This window comes from Sorex fumeus, unplaced genomic scaffold (genome assembly GCF_029834395.1).
Source record: "Sorex fumeus unplaced genomic scaffold, SorFum_2.1 ptg000063l, whole genome shotgun sequence".
NCBI classification, from domain to species: domain Eukaryota; kingdom Metazoa; phylum Chordata; class Mammalia; order Eulipotyphla; family Soricidae; genus Sorex; species Sorex fumeus.
In genome coordinates, this window is record NW_026606120.1 from 81992704 (window position 1) to 82020082 (window position 27379).

Here is a 27379-nt window from a genome sequence, read left to right on the forward strand (position 1 = left end):
TTCCCAGTGGTGCTCAGGGGTCTTTCCTGGGGGAGCTTGGGAGGCCGGGGATTGAACTCAGTTTTGCCATATGCAAGGCAAGTGTGCCCACCATACTATCTCTCCTGTCCCTCCTTTTTTTCTTCTTAAGTGTACAGATTACTTTGTGGAAAGAGCCAGTGATCTGCTTTCTGCCTATGGAGATAACCGTTTGTAGTTGAAAGTGGAATCTTTAGGAGTAGGTAAACTTGTGTGTCTAGTGTTGTTTGGCCTGAATTGTGTCAGGACATTTTCCATCATTTTCACACCTTATAGATCATGTGAGGTGTAGTATTAACTTCAATGTAAAGCCAGTGGTGGTGGGTCACCAAATTGCAAGCAGAGTATTCTCAAATAGGAAATGTCATTTATTGATGCTTGTGGTGAGTAGAAGTCTGTCTTCGAACTGAATAAAGACAACTTTTTATTTATTTCAAAAGTTTGGCTTCTTTTTTTAAAAACAATTTTTTAATTTGTTTCTTTGGGGCCACACCTGGTGATGTTCATGGGTTACTCCTGACTCTGTACTCAGGAATTATTCCTGGCAGTACTCCGGGGAGTATATGGGATGCTGGGGATCAAACCCAGTCAGACATATGCAAGGCAAGCACCCTACCCGATGTACTATCTGGCCCCTACAGGTAGCTTTTAATATATTAGTACTTTTCTTCCTGGGCCACTCCTGGTATTCAGGTGTGTTCAGGGATCACACTGCCAGGTTTGGGGGGCTATGGCGTGCTGGGGATCAGACCCTAATCTGCCGCATGCAAAGCAAGGACCCTACCCACTCTACTATCTCTCCAGCCCTAGGATAGCTTTTCTTTCTTTGTTTTTGTTTTTTGGGTCACACCCGGCGAGTAACCCGGGGTTACTCCTGAGTCTGTACTCAGGAATTACTCCTGGTGGTGCTCAGGGAATATGGAATGCTGAGAATGGAAACCCGGGTTGGCCACTTGCAAGGCAAACTCCCTACCCGCTGTGCCATCACTCCAGCCCCAGGATAACTTTTTAAAATGTCTGTCCTTTTGGCTGGGAACTGAGGGCACTATTTCTAGGGAAAGTTCTTTCATTAGTTTATTGGACTGTACCCAGCGGTGACTGCTCAGGGATCACTTCTGACAGGCTTCCGGCCACTGTTCTGTTACTCCAGCAAACTTTAGTTTTTAGGACTAAGGGCTGCTCATTTTCTTTTTTTTTGCCTTTTGGGTCATACCCGGCAGTGCACAGGGGTTATTCCTGGCTTTGCACTCAGGAATCACTTCTGGCAGTGCTCAGGGGACCATATGGGAGGCTGGGAATCGAGCCTGGGTCGGCCATGTGCAAGGCAAACGCCCTACCCACTGTGCTATCGCTCCAGCCCCAGTACTGCTCATTTTCAGCTGGTCAGCTTGACATGTGCAGCAGTTAGGAAGTTTAATTTGGGGTCCGGAGAGATAGTACAGAGGGAAAGCTGTTTGCCATGCATGTGGCCTACCCGGCTTCCATCTGCAACACTTACATATGGGCCCCTGAGCACTGCCAGGGGGTATCTGAGGACAGAGCCAGGAGTACGCCCTGAGCTCCTCCAGGTGTGGGCTTCCCCCTTAACTCCCCACCCCCCCCCACCCCATGCCCTCCCCGCAGTTCAACATTTCGCATAAGTATTAGGTACTAGTTAGTCTATAACTATGCCAGGCTATGTTTAACGTTCAGGGGGTACTGTGGGTGTGACTCAAATGGTAGAGCATGTTTCTAGCATCTGTGAGACCCTGACTTTGATTCCCGACAGAGCATAACTTCCCAATTCCAAGCACAAGTGTCACGGGAAGTGGCCGCCACCTTCTTTTTCTTTATTTTTTAACTTGGGGGACTGTATGTGTTACCGGGGAGTCAGCTGTGTGCAAGGCAAGTACCTTCACCCATGAACTATCTGTCTGTGGGAGTGGCCCTTAGAACAAAAAAACATTCAGATGTGGAGTCTGCACAAGAAAATAAGGTCCTTTGTAGTTTGCAGAGAAGATGAAGATTCTGGGCCAAGTTTGTCAACTTGTAGAAGCCCGAGATAGAGTACAATAAGTAGAGGTAAGGCACTTGCCTTGCATGTGGCTGACCTGGGTTCGACCCCATATGACCCCCGCCAGTGGTGAGTGATCCCAGAGCACAGAACTAGGAGTAAGGCCTGAGCATCTCTGGAAGTGGGACAAACAAATAAGCAAACCCCCCCTCCCCAGTAAATCAAAAACCCAACCAGTTTTGTGAACTTAAAGGCCCTCCCGTCGATCATCGATTTGCTCGAGCGGGCCCAGTAACGTCTCCATTGGAGACTTTGTTGTTACTGTGTCTGGCATATCGAATACTCTCGGTAGCTTGCCGGGCTCTCCGAGAGGGGCAGAGGAATCGAACTCGGGTCGGCCATGTTGGCTGCGTGCAAGGCAAACGCCCTACCGCTGTGCTATTGCTCCAGCCCTTATAATTGTGATTATATATCTTAATACATTTAGATAAATGTATAAAATTTTATGTTTTTTCTTTCTTTTTTTTTTTTTTCCCCACACTGGGCCATGCTCAGGGCTTACTCCTGACCTTGACAATATACAGTGCCAGGGGTTGAACCTGGGTCAACCCCAGAGCCCTTTGGATGCAAGGCAGGCTCCTTAACCCGCTGTACTATCTCTTGGGCCATCATATTTTGATTAGTAAGTTGTATTTTGAAATGTTTCAAGGAGGGAACTGTGACATATATAGGGAACGGCCACTTGAACTTACAGGTCATTTAAATCAAGTATAGTCAGAGTTATTTCTGTAAGCCTTGTTTAGAAACAACACCAAACATAGTTACCCATCACTTCAGGGGTGAGGTGGATAATCTAGGCTAAGCCTGAGTTTATTACTCCCTGTGGTGTGTAGGCGACCGTGTGGTGCCAAGGATTGAACTCTGGCCTCCCGCATGCAAATCCTGTCCTGAGCCAGTGAAGCTATGTCTCTGGCCCAGTTGTCCTGAATTTAATGAAGTTAATATTTCTCTTAAAAAGTAATATTGTAGTTACAGCATGAAAACAATAACACACACACAGACACACACATACACATACTGTTATCAATTGCTCATAACAAATGGAAAGTTTTTAACATGCTACTAAAGAAGTTTCTAACTTCTATCCATACTCCTGTGAATGTATTGGGTGAGTTAGAGCAGGAGACTGTCAGGTAAAATCCGAGATTGAAATATTCACTCATCATACCTTTGAGCCCAGGCAGGGTTCACTCTTGGCAGTGCTCGCGTGACCAAGGGAGGTGCTGTGGACACCTCCCATGGTCAGCTGGACAGTGTGCAATGCCAAGTGCCTGACCTGCTGAACTATAACTCTGGCCCCCAACATGGTATATTTTTGTTTCGCTTTTTTTTTTTCCGGTCACCTAGTGATGCTCAGGAGTTACTTCCTGGCTCTGCACTCAGGAACTACTCCTGGCAGTGCTTGGAGGACCATATGGGATGCCGGGGATCGAACCCAGGTCAGCCGCGTGCAAGGCAAACACCCTACCTGCTGTGCTATTGCTCTGGCCCCATGGTACATTTTTTGATAACTCATTATGGATTGTGAATGTTGGTGATATTTGTTTGGTGTGGGGTTTGGGGCCAAGCCAGATGGTGCTCAGGCCTTCCTCCTAACTGCACTCAGGGATCACTCCTGATGGGGTTTGGGGTCACATATGGGGTGCTGGGAATTGAACCCAGGACCCAGGGTGAGATTGCTCCCTGCCTGCTGTATACTTGCTCTGGCCTCTCCCATTAGCGTTTTTCTAAATTTCCTTAAGACTATTTTACTTCACTACACGCAGCCAACATGGCCGACCCGGGTTCGATTCCTCCGCCCCTCTCGGAGAGCCCGGCAAGCTACCGAGAGTATCTCGCCCGCACGGCAGAGCCTGGCAAGCCCCCCGTGAGGTATTCGATATGCCAGACACAGTAACAAGTCTCACAATGGAGACGTTACTGGGCCCGCTCGAGCAAATCGACGAACAACGGGAGGGCCTTTACCTTTACCTTACCTTACATGACCTACCAAAGTCCAATCCCCAGCACCCCAGAGGGTCCCTCAAGCACTTCCAGGAGTAAGTCCAGAGCACTGCTGGGCGTGGTCCAAAAAAACCAAACTAGCAGAAGGGAAAGCCTCTGTTCTTCCTCCATCTTTAGTGGCTCTCCTTTGCGCTGCCTGTAGGGAATAGTTGGTTCCTTTGGCTTTGGAAGCCCTCTGAACCCTCGAGGTGCCCTGGAAATAGTGAAAGCCCAGGGAATTATGGATGGAGGTACTGGACCGGGACTGGCATTTCCCATGATGCTAGACTCTTAAGCAACAGTTCAGGATAACTGTAATTGAGTTGTTAGTGGAACAGGCAAGCAGTTGATTCTTTTGTCAGGTCAGTAAAGCTTTGACTTGTAGATCTTTCAAGGGAGTTCTTATGAATTGAATTCTTATAACCTTAGGGTTGGAGGTAAAGGTGGTAATTATCATCTGTTGAATTTTGTGATAAGCTGCACTGTATACTTACAGTAAGCTTAAAAAAAAAACAACAACCAATCATTGTCTCCCCTTTAATTCTCATAACAGCTTCCAAGATAGTGCTGTTTCCATTTTGCAAAGGAGGAGAACTTGGCTTACCACGAACTAACATAACGGGACAAGACTAATAACTAGTGGTGCTGGCTTGGGGCCCTGGAGAGCGTGCGCTCTTTCCATTGTAGTGTGCTCTGCTATTTCCATCCAGTCTGACTGTCCGCTTTCTCAGAGGAGGAAATTTAGGCCTGGGGACATCAAGTGACTTGCTCAAGGTCACAGTCAGGCAGAAGCAACATTAAACCGAACTTTATCTCTGGGCTTTTATCTCAGAACTCCCCGTCCAGGATGGCCGTGCTACATCTCACTGAAATAACTTGTGCCCCCAGCCCCGCAGTGGGCAGAGTGGATACAAACGCGGCTCAGTGATACATCAGCAACAGTGGCCACTGTGTGTGCTAAGACCTCCTCCTCCTCCTTTCTCTTTTCAGAAATGTTGAAGAGCTCTGATGGGCTATTTGGGTGTTGCCCAGTGCAGTGAACTGCAGGTGAGTACGGCTCATGGGGATTTCCTCTCTTCATCAAGGATGCGGCAAGGCCCCAGCGGGACCAGAGACTAAGGCCGGGTGGAGAGTAAATTCCGAGCGGGCAGGGCCAGGCCGGGTGGCTGGGCAGTCCTGGGCCCGCGGTCCCTGAGGCGTCAGGCCTGATGGAAGCTGAGCAGATTCTGAGCTCTTAACTGCATGTGAGTGGGCCTTGAGAGGTCCATGGGTTTCTTGCCCTCCTGCGCTAGATCCCCCGGAGCTCCCCTGAATTTGACTAGGCATTGAAAACGTTATTGTCCCTGCTATCTATGGTTTGTCCTGAGTGACTGTGTGTGACTGCGTTGTGGAGCATCTAGGTACTGAGACCCCCTTGGCAAAAGCCAAGTTCCAGCTTCTTCCCCTCCCTGGCATTCCCTCCCTGGCGGTGCACCGTGTCACTTAGCGGTGTTGTGTCTTTGGAGAAATGCCCGCTAAAGATTAGTCTTGAATACTTATTATTTCATAGCAGTTTATCTTGGTTTATCACAGGATCTTGGCCTTTCATTATTAAGCTTCGAGAACGATAATGCTGTAGAAAAAAAAAATCCAGAAGACTTTTAATTTTGTTCTTCTAGGGTACTTGTGCTAAAATGAATTTTTGATAAATTTTTCGGTGCTAGTCTTTTGTTAGACATCACCAGCTCCAGCTGTTAATAAAAATGACGTGCTGTCTTGTCTTTTGGGTATGAGACACCATCTGCTTTTTGTCTGTTTGTCTGAAGCTTGAATTTTTTTGACTTTCTGTTGTTTGTATTTAAAACAAAGATTATCCCCCCTACCCCCAGTTTAATCTGCACCCAGTCTGCCCTCACTTATTCTTTGATTTGTCCTTGATTCTGTATTGATTTTTTAACTCTGGTCTAATCACTTCGGCAGCACACATACCAAAATAGTGTATGTTAAACAGTTGTGAAATGTTTGTTCTTCCCCTAAAAGGATTTTTTTTTCTTATTTGACATTAAATTAAAAACATATATGTATGCATGTATATATTGTTCTCTTTGTGTTGCGGGACCACACCCAGGGATGCCTGGGGACTCGGTCAGACTTGGCCAGCCCTGGCAGCCTAGGAGGCAATATACTGGGGTCAAGCCCTGCCCCCCACACCCGGAGCACACATGCCGGCATTGCCGCTGGACTCTGCACACACACGCTCCACTTGGCAGATCAGGATACACGTAGTCGAACCCTTTCCACTTACTCAGTCATGGAACAGTTGCACGCTCTGGGGTCACAATTTTAACTTACATTTTGAAAGACTGTAAAATATTAAGTCGTGTACTATGTTTTCTTTTTTCTAATCTCTTTGTTAGCTGTTTATATTTTTGTCTGTGTTTTGTTTAACTTTTATTTTTTATTTTTTGGTTTTGGGGTCACACTCGGCGATACTCCGGGGTTACTCCTGTCAGTGCTCGGGAGACCATGTGGGGTGCTGGTGATTGAACCTTGGGTGGACTGCGTACAAAACAAACTCTCTGTGTGCTGTACTATCTCACTGGCTTCTCCGGGGTAAATTTATGGATTCATTTATTTCTCTTTTCTTTTGGTTTTTGAGCCACACCTGGTGGTGCTTAGGGCTAACTTATGGCTCTGCACTTAGGAATCACTCCTAGCAGACTTGGGGACCATATGGTATGTTGGGGATCAAACCCAGGTTTGCCGCATGCAGGGCAAGCATCCTACTTATTGTACTGTATCACTCCAGCTCTGCTACTAGGATAAATTTTTTTGAGTGCATTATTGCACTAAATGATAGGAATGTAATATTGGTTTAAAAAAAACTACTTTTTTTTTTTTTTTTGCTTTTTGAGTCACACCTGGCATTGCTCAGGGGTTACTCCTGGCTTTGCACTCAGGAATCACTCCAGACAGTGCTCGGGGGACCATATGGGATGCTGGGAATTGAACCCAGGTTGGCCATGTGCAAGGCAAACACCCTACCCGCTGTGCTATTGCTCCAGCCCCCCCACCCCCCAGAAAAAATTCTTATGGGCCTCACTGGCAGTGTTGAGGGGCTGCCCCTGGCTCAGCGTGTGGGGGTCTTCCCATTGGGGCTGAGGGTTGGACCCTAGCCCTCCCACATGCAGACCGTGTTCTGAACCCTGTCTCCTCAGCCAGATGATAGGAATGTTTTTATGTTTTTAAATGAACGCAGTTTTCCAAGAATTTCAGTAGCAGGTCCAAGCTGCTATCTGTAGTACAGATACATTCATGTCCTGTCTCACTGTAACCGTCAGAGATACCTTTTTTCTTCTTTTCCCCTTCAAAGTGTTTGCCCATCTGAAAGCATAAAGGTGGGGAGGGAGAGGAGAAAAAAATAAGTAAAAGTGTAATGTCCTGCTTGCATTCCTTTGTTCTTTAATGTTGAAGTTTGTTCTTCCAGTCTAGTGGAAATTTATTCTTCTGGTAAATTGTTCATCTCCTTTGATTTTTTTTTTTTGCTTGCTTGTTTGTTTGAGGGACACATCCAGGGGTGCTCAGGGGCTCCTGCAAAGCTTGTCTTTTTAATGTTTTTAAATTTTTGGCTATACCCGGTGTACTGCTGGAGTGATAGCACAGCGGTAGGGCATTTGCCTTACAAGCGGCCAACATGGCCGACCTGAGTTCGATTCCTCCGCCCTTCTCGGAGAGCCCAGCAAGCTACCGAGAGTATCTTGCCCACAAGGCAGAGCCTGGCAAGCTACCCGTGATGTATTCATATGCCAAACACAGTAACAACAAGTCTCATGATGGAGATGTTACTGGGCCCGCTTGAGCAAATCAGTGAGCAACAGGAGGACCGTGACCGTGACCGTGACCCTTGTACTCAGGCCTTATTTCTGGTGGGGCTTGCTTTGGGAACCAGAGGGGCTTGGGGGCTCTGGAGTGCCAGGCACTGACCCCCGATTAGCGGCATATCTGGGGCAAGTGCCTCACCCACTGAGCTCTCCCTCCGCCCCTTGGAGCTGCCTCCTGCTCCCCTCCATCAATCTACCATGCTATGGATGTGGTCTTTAAAGACAAGTAGAAGCAGCTAATAAACTGGTGATTATTGAAAAAAAATAACGGGTTGGGATGAAGCTGAGTGATAGAGTGCGTGCTCTGCATGTAAGAGGCCCATGTGTCAGTTCCCGGCACACACACACACACACACACACACACACACATACACAGACACACACCCAAACCCAGGGCATTGCCAGTGAAATGTTCAGACTTGAGTCTGGAGAGTCAAGTGGTCTTGGGGATCTGTACAGGTGGATTCTTCTGATTCCGCTTGGCCAGTAACTGCGGGCACCCACTGTCTCCCCATGCCACAGTGTTCCCGAGCTCACCATTCTGCTGTCAGTCATCCCTGCAGGCAGGGATCGGCTGCCTGACACTGGTCCAGCTTGCTGGCATCCCTGCCTGCCCGCTGCTGTCCCTTTGTGACAGCTTCGAGGGCGGAGGGCAACTCATTCATGCAGACCACAGGGCAGAGCCTTTGAGGAGCTCCGTTGTAAAGGGTAGAGATGAATCAAACATCAGACAAAGGGAGAATCATCTGGTAGAGGGGGTTAAAAAAAACGAGTAAGAATTTTGTGGGTGCTATAAAAGAGGTTTGAACACGGAACTTACCGTGGAGGGGTTAAGCACAGTAGGAGCAACTGCTGCCCTGGGAGCATGTCACCCTGCCAGGGACCTTCTCAGCTGCCACAGGATGAGGTGGAGCAGGAATGGGAAGAAGGCATCGTAGAGAGAGGGCGGCTTGAACTAGGAGGACTGTGGGCTTAGGAAGGCGCCTGGGAACTGCAGATTCAAATTCCCGGGTGTCCTGGGACAAAGAATGGGTGGATGGTCAGGCTGTGCAGAGCTGGGTTAACCCTGTGTGGGGGGGTGTTTTAAAGTCAGATGAAGGATGTAGACGACAGCTGGGCCGTGAGCAGAAAGTAGAGATTGGGACTTCAGTCCGAGGGAGGGATGTTGCGGGCCGGATTGAATTGGTGACCTTGGGGATGAATGGAAAGGAGTGTTGGGCTCCAAGAGATATTTTGGAGTTGAACGGAGTGTGGTGACTAATTAGGTAGGAGGGGAAGGGAACAATCAGTTCTGTGTCTCAAGTCGGAGATGCTGTTGAGGTTTTCACGGCTGGGTGATATCAGGAGCGAGCGTTGGCTCGAGGGTTTGGAGTGGAGAGAGGGACGCTTCCGTTTTGTCTGTTGAGTTTTAAGGCGTCAGTAGACAGCTGAGACTGTAATTTTCTCTTTCGTTTTTGTTCTTGACCTGGCAGTGCTCAGGGCTTCCTCCTGCCTCAGAGCTCAGGATTTACTCCGAGTGGTCTTGGCGGACCATAGGGGGAGCTGGGGCTTCAACCTGAGTTGACTGTGTGTGAGGCAAGTGCCCTCCCCGCTGGACTGTTGCTCTGGCCCCTGAGACCATGCTTTGAGTCTTCGAAGGAATAGGTGAGGAGGCTCAGGGCTCCGAGGTATTGGAGGCACTGGTGAGGCTCCCCTAGGCAGCCAGCCCCATCCTCCCGTCCACTCAGGTGCTCCTGGGCCTCTGCCCCTGCCGCCCGACTCCAGGCCCCCAGCAGGACGGGGCCAAGGCCGAGGCCAGGGATATGGTAGGGGGAGAGGTCTTTATTGGAGATGAATTTTTTTTCTTCCTATCAAGGGAAACTTTCAAATAAACAGGAGTGGAAAGACCAGGGCTGGAGCGATAGTACAGTGGGCAGAACGTTTGCTTTGACTCCCCGACGTCCCATATGGTCCCCCGAGCACTGCCAGGAGTGATTCCTGAATGCAGAGCCAGGAGGAAGCCCTGAGCATTGCCGGGTGTGACCCAAAAAGTCAAAAAGCCGGGGAAAAAAAAAGCGTGACCATGACCAGCCCCACCCACCCTATAACTGTCCCACGTGTTTCCCACGTTCCATCTCTGTCAAGGTGTGTGCCGGGCTGTGTGGGGTGGCTTGACTGCCCTCGGGCCATGTGGGTTTGCAGGCCAGGAGGGTCAGAGAGATCAGGAGGTGTCATCCAGGCTCTCTGGCAGGGGCATTGATTGAAGGTCGGAGCTGCTGCCCACACCCTGTGTGGCCAGACTCCTGCGTCCCGGAGCGTCTGTGAACGGGAGGACACAGCCTCCGATACTCGCTGAGGGAAGGGGCGTGACCAGCCTCTGCCGACTCCTCAGTGGAGGCCACAGTGGGAGCAGCTTTGGCTTTGCCCGTAGGAACGTGAGGGCTGGGCAGTTCTGGGTTTCTGTGGCTCAGGCATGAAGTTTGTTATTCAGCCATTTGTTATTACTGATAGTTCTGATTTGGGGACCACATCCTGTGGTGCTCAGGGCTCATTCCTGGCTCTGTGCTCAGGGCTCACACCTGGCTCCGTGTGTTAGGGCTCAGCCCTGGTGCTCCGGTGAAGCAACTGTGGTACAAGGGATCAAAAGGGATTGAACCAGGATCTTCCATGTGCCAGGCCATGGATCTTCCTTCCATGGCTTGCTCCCCTATAATATCTCTCTGGCCCCAACCAACCTTTTTTTAAAAAAAATTGTTTTGAGGGGCTGGAGCGATAGCACAGCAGGTAGGGCGTTTGCCTTGTACGCGGCCGACCCGGGTTCGATTCCCAGCATCCCATATGGTCCCCCAAGCACCGCCAGGAGTGATTCCTGAGTGCAGAGCCAGGAGTAACCCCTGAGCATCGGCTGGGTGTGACCCAAAAAGCAAAAAAAAAAATTTTTTTTTTGAGCAAATCCTTCTTGGGTTCTTGGGTCTCCCATCTTGAGCCTCAGCTCTCATTCCTGAAGGCTGGTTCTGATCAGCCAAAACTTTCACAGGGATTGGCAGGGGCCAGGCATGGATCTAAACGCTGTCCTATTTTAACCTGTCTCCTGTTTAGATGCTCGCGCCAGTCCTGTGAAGTAGGAGCTGTGCTCACCCTGATCTGGCAGATTTGGAGACTGAGGCAGATCTGTATGCAGATTGCTGTGGGCCTCAGTGCCGGAAATCCGCCTCAGGCCCACCTGGCCAGAGGCCTCTGTGCTGCGCCCCCTGCCAGGGGGCTTCTTCCCAGCATGCACGTGGCAAACAAGAGCGAAGGTCTAGGTTGAAAATGTTCCTCAACGAAACAAAAAAGTATTCTCTTTTTTCTTTTTTTCTTTTCGGAGAGCCCGGCAAGCTATCGAGAGTATTCGATATGCCAGACACAGTAACAACAAAGTCTCCAATGGAGACGTTACTGGGCCCACTCGAGCAAATCGACGATCAACGGGAGGGCCTTTACTTTACTTACTTTACTCTTTTTGGGTCACACCTGGTGATGCTCAGGGGTTACTCCTGGCTCTGCACTCAGAAATGACTCCTGGTGGTGTTTGGAGGACTATATGGGATGCTGGGGATTGAACCAGGGTCGGCCGAGTGGAAAGCAGACACCGTACCCGCTGTACTATCGCTCCGCCCCCCTCCCCAAAGTATTCTCATGAAAAAACAAAAAACAAAACCCAAAGACAAAACAAAGGCTTATTTGGGAATGGAGGCGACATTTGTGCTCTCAGACATGCATCTCTCACTTCATAGCCCTCTCTGCCTTGCTGGTTTCCTTAGGCATTCGCGGCCACCATCAGTGGAAATAAGTCATCTTTGCTGCTGGTACTGGGATCTTTCCTTTTCTTGGACCACACCCGAGGGTGCTGGAGGGGTGGGGGTGGGGGTTCTCAAGGCTCCTTGCTCAGGGTTACTCCAGGCTGTGCGTGGGTGACCGCAGGCCGGGGCAGGCGCCTCCTGCTGGATTGTTGCTCAGACCCACCCGTCAGAGTCCCATCTGCTTTGCGCCCTTGGTCACCCCTTTCTTTCACCTTTCCTCCTGCTCCCTAATTTTCCTCTCCTTGCTGTCCCGGCCGTTGCGGGTATTGGGCTTTTTGAGTTGAGGGACTCATTTCAGGACCCGTTTCTCAACCTGGCTCTGTCCCGCCCGTTCTTGCAAATGAACATCCCTCAAGTTTGCATCTGGGTGAGTTTCTGGGCTGTTCTGCTGATAAGGAGGCTGTGATGGTCCCCGGACACTTGCTTGTTGTATTTTGAGACAAAACCTGGTGTATACTGTGCATTGAAATTGTCCACATAAGCACGCGTGTATTAGAATTGACACACGAGCATGTCTGCATCTGGTTTGTGGTACAACTATCGCCCCCCCCAACCCCCCACATAAGAATATTTCCATCTCCCCGAATGGAATCTCTGTCCCCCCGCCCTTAAACACCAGCCCTGATTGTCCCTCACTGTCTGGCTCCTTTCCGTGTGCCCTGTCTTCAGGCTTTGTCAGTGTGGTAGCATGTGCCAGCTTTGCCATCCCTTCAAAAACAAAACAGTGTAGCCTCATGCACTAATGCTTCATTTTCGGCATCCATTCCCCGGCGCAGACACTGGGCTGCTCCCACGGTTTGGCCGTAGTGAGTAAATTCTGCCGCTCCGAAGTCTCGGGGCAAATATCGGTTTGAGTCCCTGCTCTCAGCGCATTTTGGGCCATGCCTGGTGGGGGCCCTGGAGATGCAGGACAGGGGCCCGCAGGCAGAGCTCTCCTTCAGCCCTGTGCCTCATCTCCTGCTGCTCTCGGCCCTTTTGGGTCACACCCAGCGATGCTCAGGGGTCACTCTTGGCTCTGCACTCAGGAATCACTCCTGGCGGTGCTTGGGGGACCCTATGGGGTGCTGGGAATCGAACCCGGGTCAGCTGCATGCAAGGCAAATGCCCTACCCGCTGTGCTATCGCTCCGGCCACACCTCTTGGTTCTTTTGGGTAAACACCTGCCAGTGCCATCGTGGGGGGTGACGTGGTGGTTCTTTCTTGTTTGTGAGGAACGGCCTTCCTGCCTTCCCGCCTTCCCACACTGTGGTTCCAGGTCCCCACCAGACCTGTATGGGGTTTTCATTTCTTCACAGCCTTGTGTGGGTAATAAAGTCTCCCTTCTCCTGAGGTGCTGGATGCAGAATGACAGGACGGACCAGAAATGGCCATAATGTTTTCTGCTTCCCTTAGCACTTGGCACATGGTTTTCTCCCAGGTCTTAGCATCTTTGCTCTTTTGACGGGCCCAGGGCCTTTGAGGTGACGTGTCTGTGCTGGAATCCAGCCGAGCCGTTAGTCCCAGGTACGCGGGCTGCAGCTAGAGCTGATCTCTGCTGCCAGGGAACCTTTTCTCTCTTGTTCTTTGTTTTTGGCTGCCAGAGATGGAACCTAAGACCTCTGCCATGTGAGGCATTTGCTCTGCCACTGAACCAAACTACTCTTAAATAAAAAAAAAAAAGTGTGAATTTTGTCTACTTGATCTCCCCCCCTTTTTTTTTTTTATTTTGGTAAACTTACTATTGAAATTTTTGTTGTTGTTGTTGGCAGTGAGTGGGCTGGAGTGATAGCGTTTGCTTGCACACGGCTGACCCGAGTTCAATTCTTCCGCCCCTCTTGGAGAGCCCGGCGAGCTACTGAGAGTATCCTGCCCGCATGGCAGAGCCTGGCAAGCTCCCCGTGGCGTATTCGATATGCCAAAAACAGTAACAACAAGTCTCACAATTTGTTGTGAGACGTTACTGGTGCCCGCTCAAGCAAATCAATGAACAACGGGAGGTCAGTGCTACAGTTGTTGGCACTGTCAGGGATGGGACCCCTCAGGGTCTTTATGTGTTAGGAATCTGCTCTCCCACTTGTGGTATCGTGGGAAATTATGAGACTGAGTCTTATAAGGATCAGCATTCCCGTACCCTTTTCAGCCAATTTCCCCCATTGTTAACACTTGACGTTTTCTTGCTACACTTGTCAAAGCTAAGAAAGCATCAGTTGAAACATCGCTGTTAAATAATGTCCGGATTTAATTTGCATTTTCCCTTTTCTGTCCAGGATCTCTCAGCGTTCACACAGATGTAGTTCCCACGTCCTTTGGGCTATGACAGGTGCTTAGGTTTGGTTCTCTTCATTTACTTCTTGATTTTTGGGCCATACCCGGTGGGTCTTTGGGCTTACTCCTGGCTCTGTGCTCAGGGGTCACTCCTAGCTGTGCATGAGGGACCAGAAGCAGTGCCAGGGATTGAACCTGGGTTGGCCACGTGCAAGGCAAGCGCCTTACTCTCTGTTTTATCTCTCCCGCCCACATTTTACTTTTCTATATTGAATTATATCTATTCTGGAGTTTTGGAGAGTTTACTCTATGAAAGAATGTTCAGAACCTACATAATTGCTCATCTTATTTGGGTCACACCTGGTGGTTCTTGGGCGTAATTATTATTCCTCAGCTCTGCACTCAGAAATTACTCCTGATGGTGCTTGGGGGACTATATGGGATGCCAGGGATTGAACCAGGGTTGTTTGCCTTCAAGGCAAATGCTCTACCCATTATACTATTGCTGTGGGACCCTGTTTTCTAAAGCTTTTGCATGCACAGTGATTTTACAGGAATTTTAGGGGAAAAATGGAATTCTCACTGAATATTAGGCACAGTACAATAGCGTAATCTTTTTATTTTGCAGATATTTGGCTTGTATATCCCTTAAAAACAATGTAGATTATAGGGCCGGAGTAGAATAGCGGGTAGGGTGCTCGCCTGGTATGTGACCAACCCAGGTTCTCTGCTGGGCACTGCATATGGTTCCCTGAGTCCAGCCAGGAGTGAGCCCTGAGTGCAGATCCAGAAGTAAGCCCTGAACACCGTTGGATGTAGCCAAAACTACAAAAATACAAAACAAAACAAAGCAAAATGATAAAGAAAAAGAAAAAAGGAAATAGAAGAGAAAGAACACAGACTCCTTTAGGTCAAGCAGATAAGAAGATAATACAGCATTCCCCTTTATGACCAGCATTCTAAGGAGAACAGCATAGTTCTTGGAATGCTTGTCCTGTAGGTTATTTGAGGTCATCTCTTTGGGGAATTCAATTATTAAATGACTTTAGTGAATTGAATGGTTATCTAACTGAGAGAAACAATAGAAAATATTCCCGCATGGCAGAGCCTGGCAAGCTCCCCGTGACGTATTCGATATGCCAAACACAGTAACAACAAAGTCTCCAATGGAGACGTTACTGGGCCTGCTCGAGCAAATCGATGACCAACAGGAGGGCCTTTACTTTTACTTTACTTACTATTTACAAGAAAACTGTGTTTGGGAGTTAAGTATTTTTACATGATACATGTAATACAAGCTAATAGATGGTTAATAAGAGCCAGAATCTTCTTTCTATATGATGAGTATAGATCAGATTGGAGAGATAGGACAGCAGGTATGCTGTTTGCTTTGCATGCAGCTGTACCAGATTTCATCCCTGGAATTGCATATGGTCCCCTGAGCACTGCCAGGAGTGAGTCCTGAGTGCAGAGCTAGGAGTAAGCCCTGAGTACTGCTGGGTGTGCCCCAGAAAGCCAAAGCTGGTGACTGTAAAATCTTATCACGCCGAAGGTTGTGTGTTCACGGGCTCACTGGACGGCACTGTGGCACTGTCTCACCGCCTGCGTTCGGTGCTCTTGAGCTGCTGTGTGTGGCCTGGATCGGAACTGCTGTTGGCCAAGGGCAGACGGAAGAAGAAATGGGGGCCAGGCCGGTCTATATCAATAGTAGTTTATTCCAATCCTCTTCACTCCTGTCTTTCTCTGCCTTCTTCTCTCCTGGGCCCCAGTCTTGGAAGCTCTCTCCTTCTGGCTCTGACTCTGGATCTCTGGAGCCTGAGCTCTCTCGCTTCTGACTCCCTTTCTGAGCTTACGTCTTAGTTTATATAGCAGTCACATAAGGCGGTGACATAAAGGTGGGTTGAATACTGACGAATCAACAAAGAGAGGTAAGACCACTCCTCCAGGAGATTAACTCAAGGATAAAATCTCATCTACAGAGATTACTTCAGATTACTAGGAGATCCACCCAAGGGTGGGATCCCAACAAGGGTGTGTTCTTCCCTCAGTTAGTAATCTACTTAAATAGTTGTAATAAATCTACTTCTAATATTTCTAGCAATGTCATTCTGTATGAGCACAGTAAGAGATATAAATTTAGTTTGGTTCTTCCTGAGAACATCTCACTATACATTCCGCAGTCCTCAGGCCAGGTTAATCTTCCTAGCTCCAGCAGGGTCCTAGTCTCGTCGTTACTTACTTTTGGATCATGACAGCATTTGTCCATGATCATGCCCTCAACTTATAGTTGAGTATCGTGGCTCTTTGGCCTGGCCCATTTCGATGCTAGGGTAGCTCACTGCTTGCCCTGGGTCCATTCAGTCCCTCATCGGGACCCTGCTTTTGGGGTGCTAGGAACTAAGGGCAACTGAGTCAAGAAATCAGATGCCCAGGAGTAAATATTATTCGGAGTCAATCAACTCCCAAGTTACAAAGCATAATATTAACTGTCTTCCTGTGTCCACACAGAAAGGACATTGCTTACAATACAAGTTCAGTGTCCTTAGATGGGTGTGACCTGACAAACCTAAGCTACCTGAGGAAGGACAAAAGAATGTTATCCTGGGGGTGGGGAGAATAACTGGCTTTGGGGAGGAGAGCATCTTAGGGAAGTTGGTTTTGAATTGTTCAGTAGTAGTTGGGTAAGATTTAGAAATAGAATTGGAGTTGGGGCTGGAGTGATAGCACAGCAGGTAGGGCATTTGCCTTCCATGCAGCCGACCTGGGTTTGCTTCCCAGCATCCCATAGTGTCCCCCCGAGCACCGCCAGGAGTAATTCCTGAGTGCATGAGCCAGGAGTAACCCGTGTGCAATGTAGGGTATGACCCCAAAAAAAAAGCAAAAAAAAAAAAAAAGAAGAAATAGTATTTGGGTTAATTGCTTGCCTTGTCTGTGACCACCCCTGGTTTGGTCCATGGTACTACATGGTTCCTTGAGCACCACCAGCAGGAAATAAATACTTTTTTTTTTGGGTGAAGGGGGCTCTACCCATTGTTGCTCAGGCCTACCTGGCCCCCTCTGTTCTGGAGTGGTTACTGGCAGTACTGGGGGACGTGCTGGAGACTGACCCTGGGCTCAGCTGGTAAACTCTCTCCGGTTCTGCAATGATAATTTACCACAGTCAGCCAGTCTTTGTTTTACTTTCAAAATACTAAGTAAAGTGTTTTTCTAACGGGGACAAGGTGTGTGTGTGTGTGTGTGTGTTTGGGCTTTGTGGGTCACACTCGGCGGTGCTTAGGGGCTACTCCTGGCTTTCCACTCAGGAATAATTTCTGGTGGTGCTCAGGGGCCATATGGGATGCTGGGAATCGAGCCCGGGTTGGCTGCATGCATGGCTAACTCCCTCCTTGCTCTACTATTGCCCCAGCCCCAGGGGACAAATATTTAAGTTAAAGAATTCATTTTCAATGTACATTGAAGATTTGTTGTTGCTGTTTTGGGGTCATTCCCGGTGATGTTCAGGGGTTACTCCTGGTTCTGCGCTCAGGAATCACCCCTGGAGCTGCTTGGGGGACCATATGGGATGACGGGGATCGAACCCATATGCATTGGATCATAGTTGGCTGCATGCAAGGCAAATGCCCTACCAGTTGTACTATCTCTCTGCCAGACACTGAAGACATTTTATGTTTGTCCTATTGACTCTTACTCTTTGATCAGCTTTCTAAAAAACTTTAAAAAGTTTTGGGCCATACCCACCTATGTTTATGGATCAGCACTCGTGGAACTTGGGGAACCCTGTGTAGGAGAGGGGGGTGGTGTCATAGGCTCGCTGTGAGCAGAGCAGGCAGCTTGCCCTTGTGCTGTCTCTCTGGTCTAGCAGTTTTCGGTGAAAGTTTGTTTCTAATCAGTTAAGATTTAGGTTCTTTGAGATAAAAGGAATCATGACTATTCACAAGTTAATTTGAGGAAGATAGTTTAAAGAATAAAATGAAAGTGCATTTTGTGATTGTAACTTGGTTTATTTAAGTTGCTCAGTGGTGACTCGTACTGTTAACACTGAAAGTCAGCAGTGGGGAGAGAGTGAGGCTTATAGCAGTCACCTACCTTCTTATCTGGCTTCGAAGGGAAATGTCTCCGTTCAGGCCTTTCTGCCTCCCACCTTTGTTGGACATGATCGATTTCATTTTTCTCCCAATGTTTACTTTCTGGACTAGTTGTCTAGCTAAGATGATTTTTTTTTTTCAAAAGTGGGTCTGGATAGTACAGTGGGTAGGGCGTCTGCCTTACAATTGGCTGGCTCGGGTTCGAGCCCCAGCGTCCCATAGGGTCCCCTGAGCACCACTGTCTCTCGGCCCCTGTGTTTTACTCTTTCCCGAGGAGGGATTTAGCTTGTGCATGCCTCGTGTTTCTTTCCCTTTCCTTTTCTTTTTCACCACCCTTCTTGTGGCTGGCTGCACGGTACATGGGGAGATTTGCTAATTTTATGGTCTGTCGTGTCCCTGGCCGTGTCCAGCCCCCGTGGCTGTGATCCGGCAAGGAAACTCCTCATGCTTGTCGGCGTCAGCCGTCCTCAGCCTGGATGAATCGCCGCCCCCGGGTGACAGAGGCTAACGTCTGGCCACATTTTCACTTGTTACGAGTTGCGGGTTGTGCTGCTGGCATATAGTGGACAGAGGCCCCAGATGCAGCTGAATACCTGCCCGTGCGCCAGCCAGCCCCCAAAGGGCAGCCTGCGGCACCAATTCTGCTCTGTGGGATAGGTCGGTAATCATCGTGTGAGACCCCTCAGTTATACTGTAGTAACACAGTGATTTTTCTTGATTTTTTTTTTTGTGGGAGAGTTTGGGGGTACACACCAGGCAGTGCTTGGGGTTTACAGTGCTTGGGCTCTGTGCTCAGAGGTCACTCCTGGTGGGGGGCCCCCTCTGTGGAGTGGCCTGGGATCAGATCCGTGTCAGCTGTGTGCCAGACAAGTGCCCTGCCCACTATAGCATTGTTGGGGCCCCAGAGACAGTGTCGGAGAGACTGAAGCAGACACCGGAGGGGAAGATCCCGGTTCTGCCCGTTTTCCTGCCTCGCTCCTTGGCCTTGGCCGTTTCTCCCCTGTGCTTCCCTAGGGAGGGGATGGAGAAGGCGGGGCCAGGTTGTTCCCTAAGATGGAGCATGTGCGTGTAGTCTGGGAGCACCGGGGGTCTGGTAGGAAGGGCAGGAGGGCTGTCAGGAGCACTGCTTGGAGAGGACTGTGCTGAACCGGCTAAGGGCGTTGCCTTCTCTGCACAGGCTCCCGTTGCCGCCTGCTCGAGAGATGCCCTCGCCAGCCCTCCCTCGCCGACCTGCTTTGGATTTGGGGCCACCCCTGGGAGCGCTCAGGGGATCCTTCTGGCTTAGTGCTTGGCATGGCGGTGGGAGGGGTCACTCCTGGCAGGGCTGGCCCCCTGGGTGCACAGCTTGTGCGTTAGCCAGCAACTGTACCTCTCCAGCCGTTCCCCGGTTGGTTTCTTAGTTGTGGCAGTGCTTGCTTCTAGCCAGTCTCCACAAGACCTTGATGGGACAGAGTTCTTTATTTAAAAAGTGCCCACCCTGAGGACCTGGACTGTCCCTCACCGGGTCCCTGCCTGTCCAGCAGACTGGCTGTCACGCCCACAATTTGCCTCCGGGTGCCATTTTAGCACACCAATGGCCCTGGCCCAGAGACACAGCAGTGAGTCCTGGAAGACACCACAGCGCTGGAGATCTCTCCAGGCCAGTTTCAGCGGGGCACCCCAGATGCAGCAGGTGCAGTCTCCCCGCCTACTCCAGATGGAATCCTGGTGACCAAGAGCTTCCACAAGCAAGGCTTAGGTGTATGGGTTCCTAGGACTAAATCTCCAGGCTGCATGGTGGCAGAGGACCCGGGCTGTCGCGCCCCTAGTCCCCACCAGTCCAGCAGACTGACTGTCACACCCACAGTTTGCCTCTGGGTGCCGTCTTAGTGCACCAGCAGCCCTGGCCCAGAGACTCCCAATTGAATCCCAGATGAATTAGTGCCATACAGAGATCTCTGGAATCCAATTATTTACAATCTAGACATTCACATTTACAATCGTGGCCGCGTGAGCTCTTATGATATTCAAAATGAGCAATGGAAAATGAGTTACCTTGCGTCTGCCCCTGGCAGGTAGGCTTGAATGGTGGTGGGAAAATTCAAGCAAAAGATAATGCCCCAAATTAGGGAGCGTATGGGGGAAATTGTCTGTCATAGAGGCAGGGTGAGGACTGGGATGTGGGGGTGGGGATGGATAATGGGGACATTGGTGGTGGAAAATGCGCACTGGTGGAGGGATGGGTGTTCCATCATTATATGGCTGAATCTCAAACATGAAAACTTTGTAATTCTATCTCACGGTGATACAATGAAATTAAAAATAAAAAAGTAATGCGGAGTTCATGCCCAGTTCAATCAGCTTAATCAATGGCTGAACAAATAGCAGTACTTCTACATTTTTTAAAAAAAAAACAAACCAAAAACCCCCCTTGCCCATCATGCTCCATGACCTGCAGCTTGTGTGTCTGGGGCATTTAAGTCCCCTCCTGTCCTCTGAGGATGCACCCAAGTCTCCGATGCAGACTCTCTTCTCCCAGGGATCCTGCCTGAGCCCTTCAACATCCCCCCATCGTCTCTGCCTTGTGAACTTCTGTTCACCTTTCCAGGCCGGCTCATGCCTTTCGGCAGATGGAATAAGTCTTGATTATCATGGTTGGCTTGTGCTTTGCCTCTCTCGCTGGAATCTGACTTTCTTGAAAGCCATGATGATACATTTGTCTTTAGGCTGGTGGCACAGGGCCTGGCCTCGGGAAATGTTTGCTGAATTGAGTTAACAGACAGTTCGAGCTTGTGTTGTGGCCAGGTTTTTTTTGTTTTTTTTTTTTTATTGGTGAGTAAACCTCTTAGGTGCCCTGGATTTTGATTCTCTATGATTATAGGCGGTCTCAGTATTCCAGGACAGAGACTGGGAGGTTCGGTTAGAAAAAAAAACCTTTTTGTGGAGGGCCCTGGAGCTATAGTACAGTTGGTAGGGCGTTTGCCTTGCACGCAGCCAACCCGGGTTCAATTCCCAGCATCCCATATAATTCCCTGAGCAACGCCAGCAGTAATTCCTGAGTGCAAAGCCAGGAGTAACCCTTGTGCATTGCCAGGTGTGACCCAAAGAGAAAAAAAATTTTTTTTTTAAAAGTCTTTGTGATTTGTTGTGCTTTGCAATATTCAGAAATCATGTTTCACTTACAGCATTGGCGTGCTTTTGGTCTTAACCTGACTTATGTGTGACATTTTGCTTGATCTCAGTAAAAGATCCCGTAAACTCTAAAAAGTGTAAACTGCACAGCGGCACGAGCCGCGGCTCAGCTGTGCCCTTGATCGGAAGGGTGGTTGCCAGTCACGAGTCAGGTGGGGAATCCAGGCAGCGGAGCTGGGAGTGGGGCTGGGCGGGCGGACCCTCCTCTCACCGCCCTTTCTCCCTGTCCCCAGGAGTTTTGTCCCTGAGTCATGGAAGACAGAAGCGCGGAGAAGTCATGTGACCAAGCGTGTGAATCACTGAAGAGGCAGGACTATGAAATGACCCTCAAGCACTGCACAGAGGCGCTCCGTGTCCTCGGCCAGTACTCCATGGCGGACTGCACGGGGCCGTGTCCACTGGAGATAGAAAGCATCAAAATCGAGAGTCTTCTTTATAGGATTGCCTCATTTCTGCAACTGGTGAGCAGAGTTGTGCTCCCTCCCCATGCCTGGTGGAGCGACCTCTTCTGTGGGGTGGGACCTCTTCTGTGGGGTGGGCGGCTGCCTCTGCATCTTGTCTTGTGCTGGATGGAGATGCGTGAAGTGGCCGGTGGCCTCCTGGTGGCAGGCGACTCGGGGGTCTTGTGTCTGTTTGCTTTGGGACCATGTCTGCTGGTGCTGGGAAGACCCTGCACTCGGAGGCTGAGGGTCTGAGCCCGGGCGGCTGCACTCCTGGTGGGTCTCAGGAATGACTTACTGCTAGCTCTGCACTGGGAATCGAACCCGGGTCGGCCGCATCAAAGCAAGTGCCTTCCCTGCTATGGCTCTGCCCCAGAGAAAGCTTCCTTCTTACAGTTCTTATTCTTGCAGGGTACTTATTCTTATTTTTCCTATATAGACATTAGACAGACATTTAGAAAATAAACCGTCTGCAGAAAGCAGAAGAGAATAGGAGAGACTGGGGATACAGGTGTGAAGGATGGGGTTGTGATTTTTAAGTAGAGTGGTCAAGGTGGGCCTCATGGAAGAGGTGGTTTGGGACTGAGCTCTGTTGAAACCTGCAGGACAAGCATTGCAGACAGAGGGAACAGACCTTCCAGAGCCCTGAGCTGGAAGTCTGATGTGTCTGCGGGCCCGTTGGGAGGGTGGTGAGCTGCTGAGTGCTTGGAGGGGACAGGGTCGTGGGGCTCTCCTGGTCCCCGGGGTTTGGGTGGGTTACCTCTTCGAGGTGGAGAACAGCTGTGGTTTTGAGCGGAGAAATGAGCCGCATGATCTGATTTTACAGGAATTCTTTGGCTTTGTTTTGAAAATAGATGGCGAACGGGTGAGAGTAGATGCTGGGAGCTGAGTTCTTTTTTTTTGGGGGGGGTCACACCCAGCGATGCTCAGGGGTTACTCCTGGCTTTGCACTCAGGAATTACTTCTGGTGGTGCTCGGGGGACCATGTGGGATGCTGGGAATCGAACCCGGGTCAACCGCATTCAAGGCAAACACCCTACCTGCTGTACTATTGCTCCAGCCCCCAAGCTGAGTTCTGAATTTTGAGGTGGTTGGGATCTCCTAGCTCCCAGGTGACAGTGGATTAGACCTTACTGCCATCAGTGCAGAGAGCAAGAAGTTGTTTGTCTCAAGTTGTAACTGTGATGTAGAATGTAGGGACCGTAGAGGGGGAGCAGTTCTATACTTCTTCGGCCTTACAGCATTTGGGCAATGGTGTTGAATGGACTTTTGGAAGGAACATGGGCCCTGTCTCGGGGGTCGGTGGAAGTGGGTACTGTAAACTGGGCAGATGCAGAGTGAACCATCTTCTCTGGGGAATTGACACTGAAGGCTTTTGGTTTCCTTCAGGAGAGTCATGAGCTGGGGAGGAGGGCAGAGAGAAGGTTCTGCTGATGGGTTTAAGATTCCAGAAGGAGAGAAGTAGGAGTTGGATTCGAAAAAGGGAGGGAGGCTTATGATGTTTACTTGTAGCAAGAATACTCTGTAACCCTGGCAGCCCAGGGGTTCCTCCCCTCTGCCAATATGAAGTTGCAACATTAATGATTCAGCTTTGAAACAAAGCTGAGCTTTCTGATAAATCAGCCGAAAACTGCCCTTGAACTACTTAATTTTGTCTTGTGTCTTTTATTTTGCAGAAAAACTATGGACAAGCTGATGAAGATTGTAGGCATGGTACGTTTAAAATTGGAATTTTTCTGATTGGAAGAGGTTGAACTACTTAAGTAATTTTCAGGTGGATTTTTCTGATAAGCTCATCTCCAAAGTGATTTTGAGATTTTGGTATCAATACCCGTAATAATCAATACCCTATATTACAGTGGGCACGAGTGCCTTAATTTGCATGATGACCTGCCCTGCTAACCTGTGACGGTTGTAACATGGTTCCTTTTTGCTAATGATGAAATTCCTGTCACTCACTTGGGAGCATTAATCATGTCCTTTCTCTTTAATTTTTATTTTTTAAGTTTGCTTTTTGGGCCACACCTAGCTGTGCTCAGGGTTCCTGCCTGCCCCTGTGCTCAAGAATCATTCCTGGTGCTGCTTAGGGGACTAGAGGCGGTGCACAGCCAGCTCTCTCCCCACGGTATTATCTCCTTAGTCCTGACACTGTCATTTGGAAGTCGTCTGGGGCTGGGGTTCAGCGGTGGAGTGCACATCTTGTGTATGGAGGACATGGGTTCAATCCTGGGCACTGCTCATAAAACAAAACCAAAAAATGACAAGCCAGACAAAAACAGAGGCTGGGATGTAGCTCAGCAGCTTGCCTTGCGAGGCCAGGGTTAGATCCCCCACACTGCAAGTGAAGTTAAATGGGTAACAAGAGCCAAAAGAATGGAAAGAATTGAAGAACACATTGATTTCGGTAGTGAGCTTGGGAAGACCTTTTCCTCCTGAAGTGCTTCATTCCTTCCTTTAGGTTTCCCTTGGAAGAGACCAAAGAGAATGCTCTTTGTAGTTTTTCCTATTTTCTCTTCAGCAGGAAACTGATCAATAGGATTCTAACTTTTGGTGTACGCATAAAACGGGAATTCTTTTCTTTGTGATTGCTGCTAATCCATTCCACTAAATCTAGGCTTCATGTATATTCCCACGTGCTCTTGGGAGGATCTTTGCACAGCTCAGTGATTTGGGTCATATTGTTTTCCTTTCTCCCCTCTCCCCCCCGCTCTGTTTTTGGTTCACGCCCTACAGTGCTGAGGGCTTACTCCTGGCTCTGCACTCAGGAATCACTCCTGGCTGGGTTTGAGAGATGAGATGGGATGCCGGGAATCGAACCCGGGTTGGATGGACATGTGCAAGGCAAATGCCCTGCCCCTCATTGTATGGTCTACAGCCCTAGGATAGTTTTTCTTTTTTCCAGAATTAGGGGAGTGACTGCAGTGTTTAAAATATGGGTTATTTTTAATAAATGTGCTTTTTTGTGTGTGTGTGTGTCAGAAATTTTAAAGGATTGAACTCATTGTGAACCTCACAAAACCAACTTACTGTACGCATCTGTGAGCCTTGCTTCATAAGATGACATGCCGTGGGGGCTGCTGGAAATTTGCAAGCTATTACAGTCTTTCTTGCAACACAGTCCGTCCTATGGAAAGGCATTAAAAACCTCCAACACGCCAGACACTAATCAGTCAAACAATATACAGGAACATGAAGAAGGGGGTTGCCTCCCCTCATGAAGAAATCACTGCCGTTAGTTTTGCTGTATCTGATGTAGCCTTTGTTTCTGTGACAGACATCAGTGCTTGAAATACCAACTTGGGGGTTTTCTTTCAAAAATTAAAAGAGTTACATGATCAATACAAAGCAGGTTGCTTATATTGAACCCGCTGATCATGGATGCATCTTTCTAGGATGCATCTTTCTAAGTTTGTGCACCTGTTCCTGCATCCAATTTCTGCTGACAGTCTGTGGTGTATCCATGGGGCATAACTTGCTTATCTCTCCTCCCCCCCCCATCCATATTTCTAGATACTCAACCAGTTCTGGTTTTCTAGGTTGTCTGGGGTAAGGGGTTTTAAAAAACTTGAGATCTTCCAGAGTGATAGCTTGTAAACTTGTAGGGCATTTGCCTTGTATTTGGCCAACCTGGATTTGATGCCTGGCACCACATGTGGGCCCCCTAAGTGCCTCTCCGGGAGTGACCCCTGAGCACCGCCAGGTGTGGCCCCCAAACCAACCCCCACCCCCCAAAAACGTGGCTATTGGTTGTCTGGATTAAGATAAAGGTAAAGGTAAAGGTAAAGGCCCTCCCGTTGATCATCGATTTGCTCGAGCGGGCCCAGTAACGTCTCCATTGGAGACTTTGTTGTTACTGTGTCTGGCATATCGAATACTCTCGGTAGCTTGCCGGGCTCTCCGATTAAGATGAAATGTATAAAAGTTTTATTTATTTCTTTTTTGCCCACCAACAGTGGTGTTCAGGGCCTCCTCCTGGCTCTGTGGCCAAGGAATCTCCTAGAGGTGCTCAGGGGATCATGGGATGTTGGGGACCGGAGTCTGGTAGACACACACTTGAGCCCATTGATCTGTATTTCTCTTGCCCTATATTTAGAATTTTAGATTACAAAAATCGTACTTATAAGTATATATAAAATTTCTTATGCTCTATTTTATAGGTATATATAAAAAATTTTATGTGCTACACCGTCAAGTTACACATGCCTAAGGCTCACCAAAGCCTGTCCCTCAAATCTCACTAAGGCCAAAACCTAGTAGTTTTGTTTTGTTTCATTTATTTTTTTATTGACTCATCATGAGATACAGGTAGAAAGCTTTCATGATCGGGTTTCAGTCGCACAGTGTTCCAACACCCATCCTTCCACCAGTGTACATTTCCCACCACCAGTATCCCCAGTATCCCTCCTGCCACTCCCCTCCCCCTCAAGCCTGAGTTTGTGGCAGGTTTCTTCTTTGTCTGTCTGTCTGTTTGTCTGTCTCCTTTTGGGCATTATGGTTTGCAATACAGATACTGAGAGGCCATCATGTCTGTTCCTTTACCCGCTTTCAGCACACATCTCCCATCCAGAGCGATCCCTTCCAGCCATCATTGCCATAGTGATCCCTTCTCTATCCCACCCACCCTCTCCCCAGCCTTGAGGCAGGCTTCTAACCATGGACCAATCCTCCTGGCCCTTGTTTCTACTGTCCTTGGGTGTTAGTCTCATACTATGGTTTTTTTTTTTTTTTCCATATCCCACAAATGGGCTGGAGCGATAGCACAGTGGTAGGGCGTTTGCCTTGCACGCAGCCAACATGGCCAACCCGAGTTCGATTCCTCCGCCCCTCTCGGAGAGCCCGGCAAGCTACCGAGAGTATCTCACCCTCACGGCAGAGCCTGGCAAGCTCCCCGTGACGTATTCGATATGCCAAACACAGTAACAACAAAGTCTCCAATGGAGACGTTACTGGGCCCGCTTGAGCAAATCGATGATCAACGGGAGGGCCTTTACTTTACTTTACTATCCCACAAATGAGGGCTGTCAGTTTCTCAGATGTGCACAGGACAGAATGTCAAAAACGCGAAACCTAGCAGTTTTAACGTTCTGTCTTCTGCACATGTGAGAAATTGTCCCTTCTTTTCACTTTCACTTCCTTGAATACAGGGGAGGTTGGGAGGAGAGCGTTACGTAGGTCACTATTTCTGTGCTAGGAACATGAAAATGCTCATTTCCTTTCCTTTCAGTGGCACCCAAGTGACTTGTGAAAAGCCACAGAAGAGCGAGTGCTGTTGGGGGAGATGGCGCGTTTTCTGTTAATTTGGTTTACTGAGCATCCTTAAAGCTGGACACTTTCAGTATGGAGTTATCAGAGTAGAAAGTTGAACCAGAAACTTCTAGATATGTGAACGTGTTTGTTGCCTGACTTGTGTTGAGTGAGTAACAGGAAAGTGTCCCTATATCCAAACCTGCCAGGTTGTATGGCTTAGGTGTATATAGTTTTTTTTTTTTTTTGGGGGGGGCACACCCAGCAACACACAGGGGTTACTCCTGACTCGTGCACTCAGGAATTACCCCTGGCAGTGCTCAGGGGACCATATGGGATGCTGGGAATGGAATTCGGGTCGGCCGCGTGCAAGGCAAATGCCCTACCTGCTGTGCTATCACTCCAGCCCCCTGTATATAGTTTTTAAATTTAACTTTATTTATTTATTGGCTTCTGAGCC

The 27379-nt window shown here is 49.0% G+C and overlaps 1 protein-coding gene across 2 annotated transcripts in view; it reads left to right on the forward strand.

Annotated features, from left to right (window-relative positions):
• Positions 1–27379, forward strand: part of HELZ (helicase with zinc finger) — a 183524-nt gene that overhangs the window by 3426 nt on the left and 152719 nt on the right. For both annotated transcript variants that reach the window (XM_056127342.1, XM_056127343.1), the window contains exons 3-5: positions 5045–5101; positions 21469–21696; positions 23352–23388. In XM_056127342.1, coding sequence (XP_055983317.1) covers positions 21487–21696; positions 23352–23388 — 247 coding nt within the window. In that variant the 5' untranslated portion in view covers positions 5045–5101; positions 21469–21486. The remainder of the gene's footprint in view (positions 1–5044; positions 5102–21468; positions 21697–23351; positions 23389–27379) is intronic.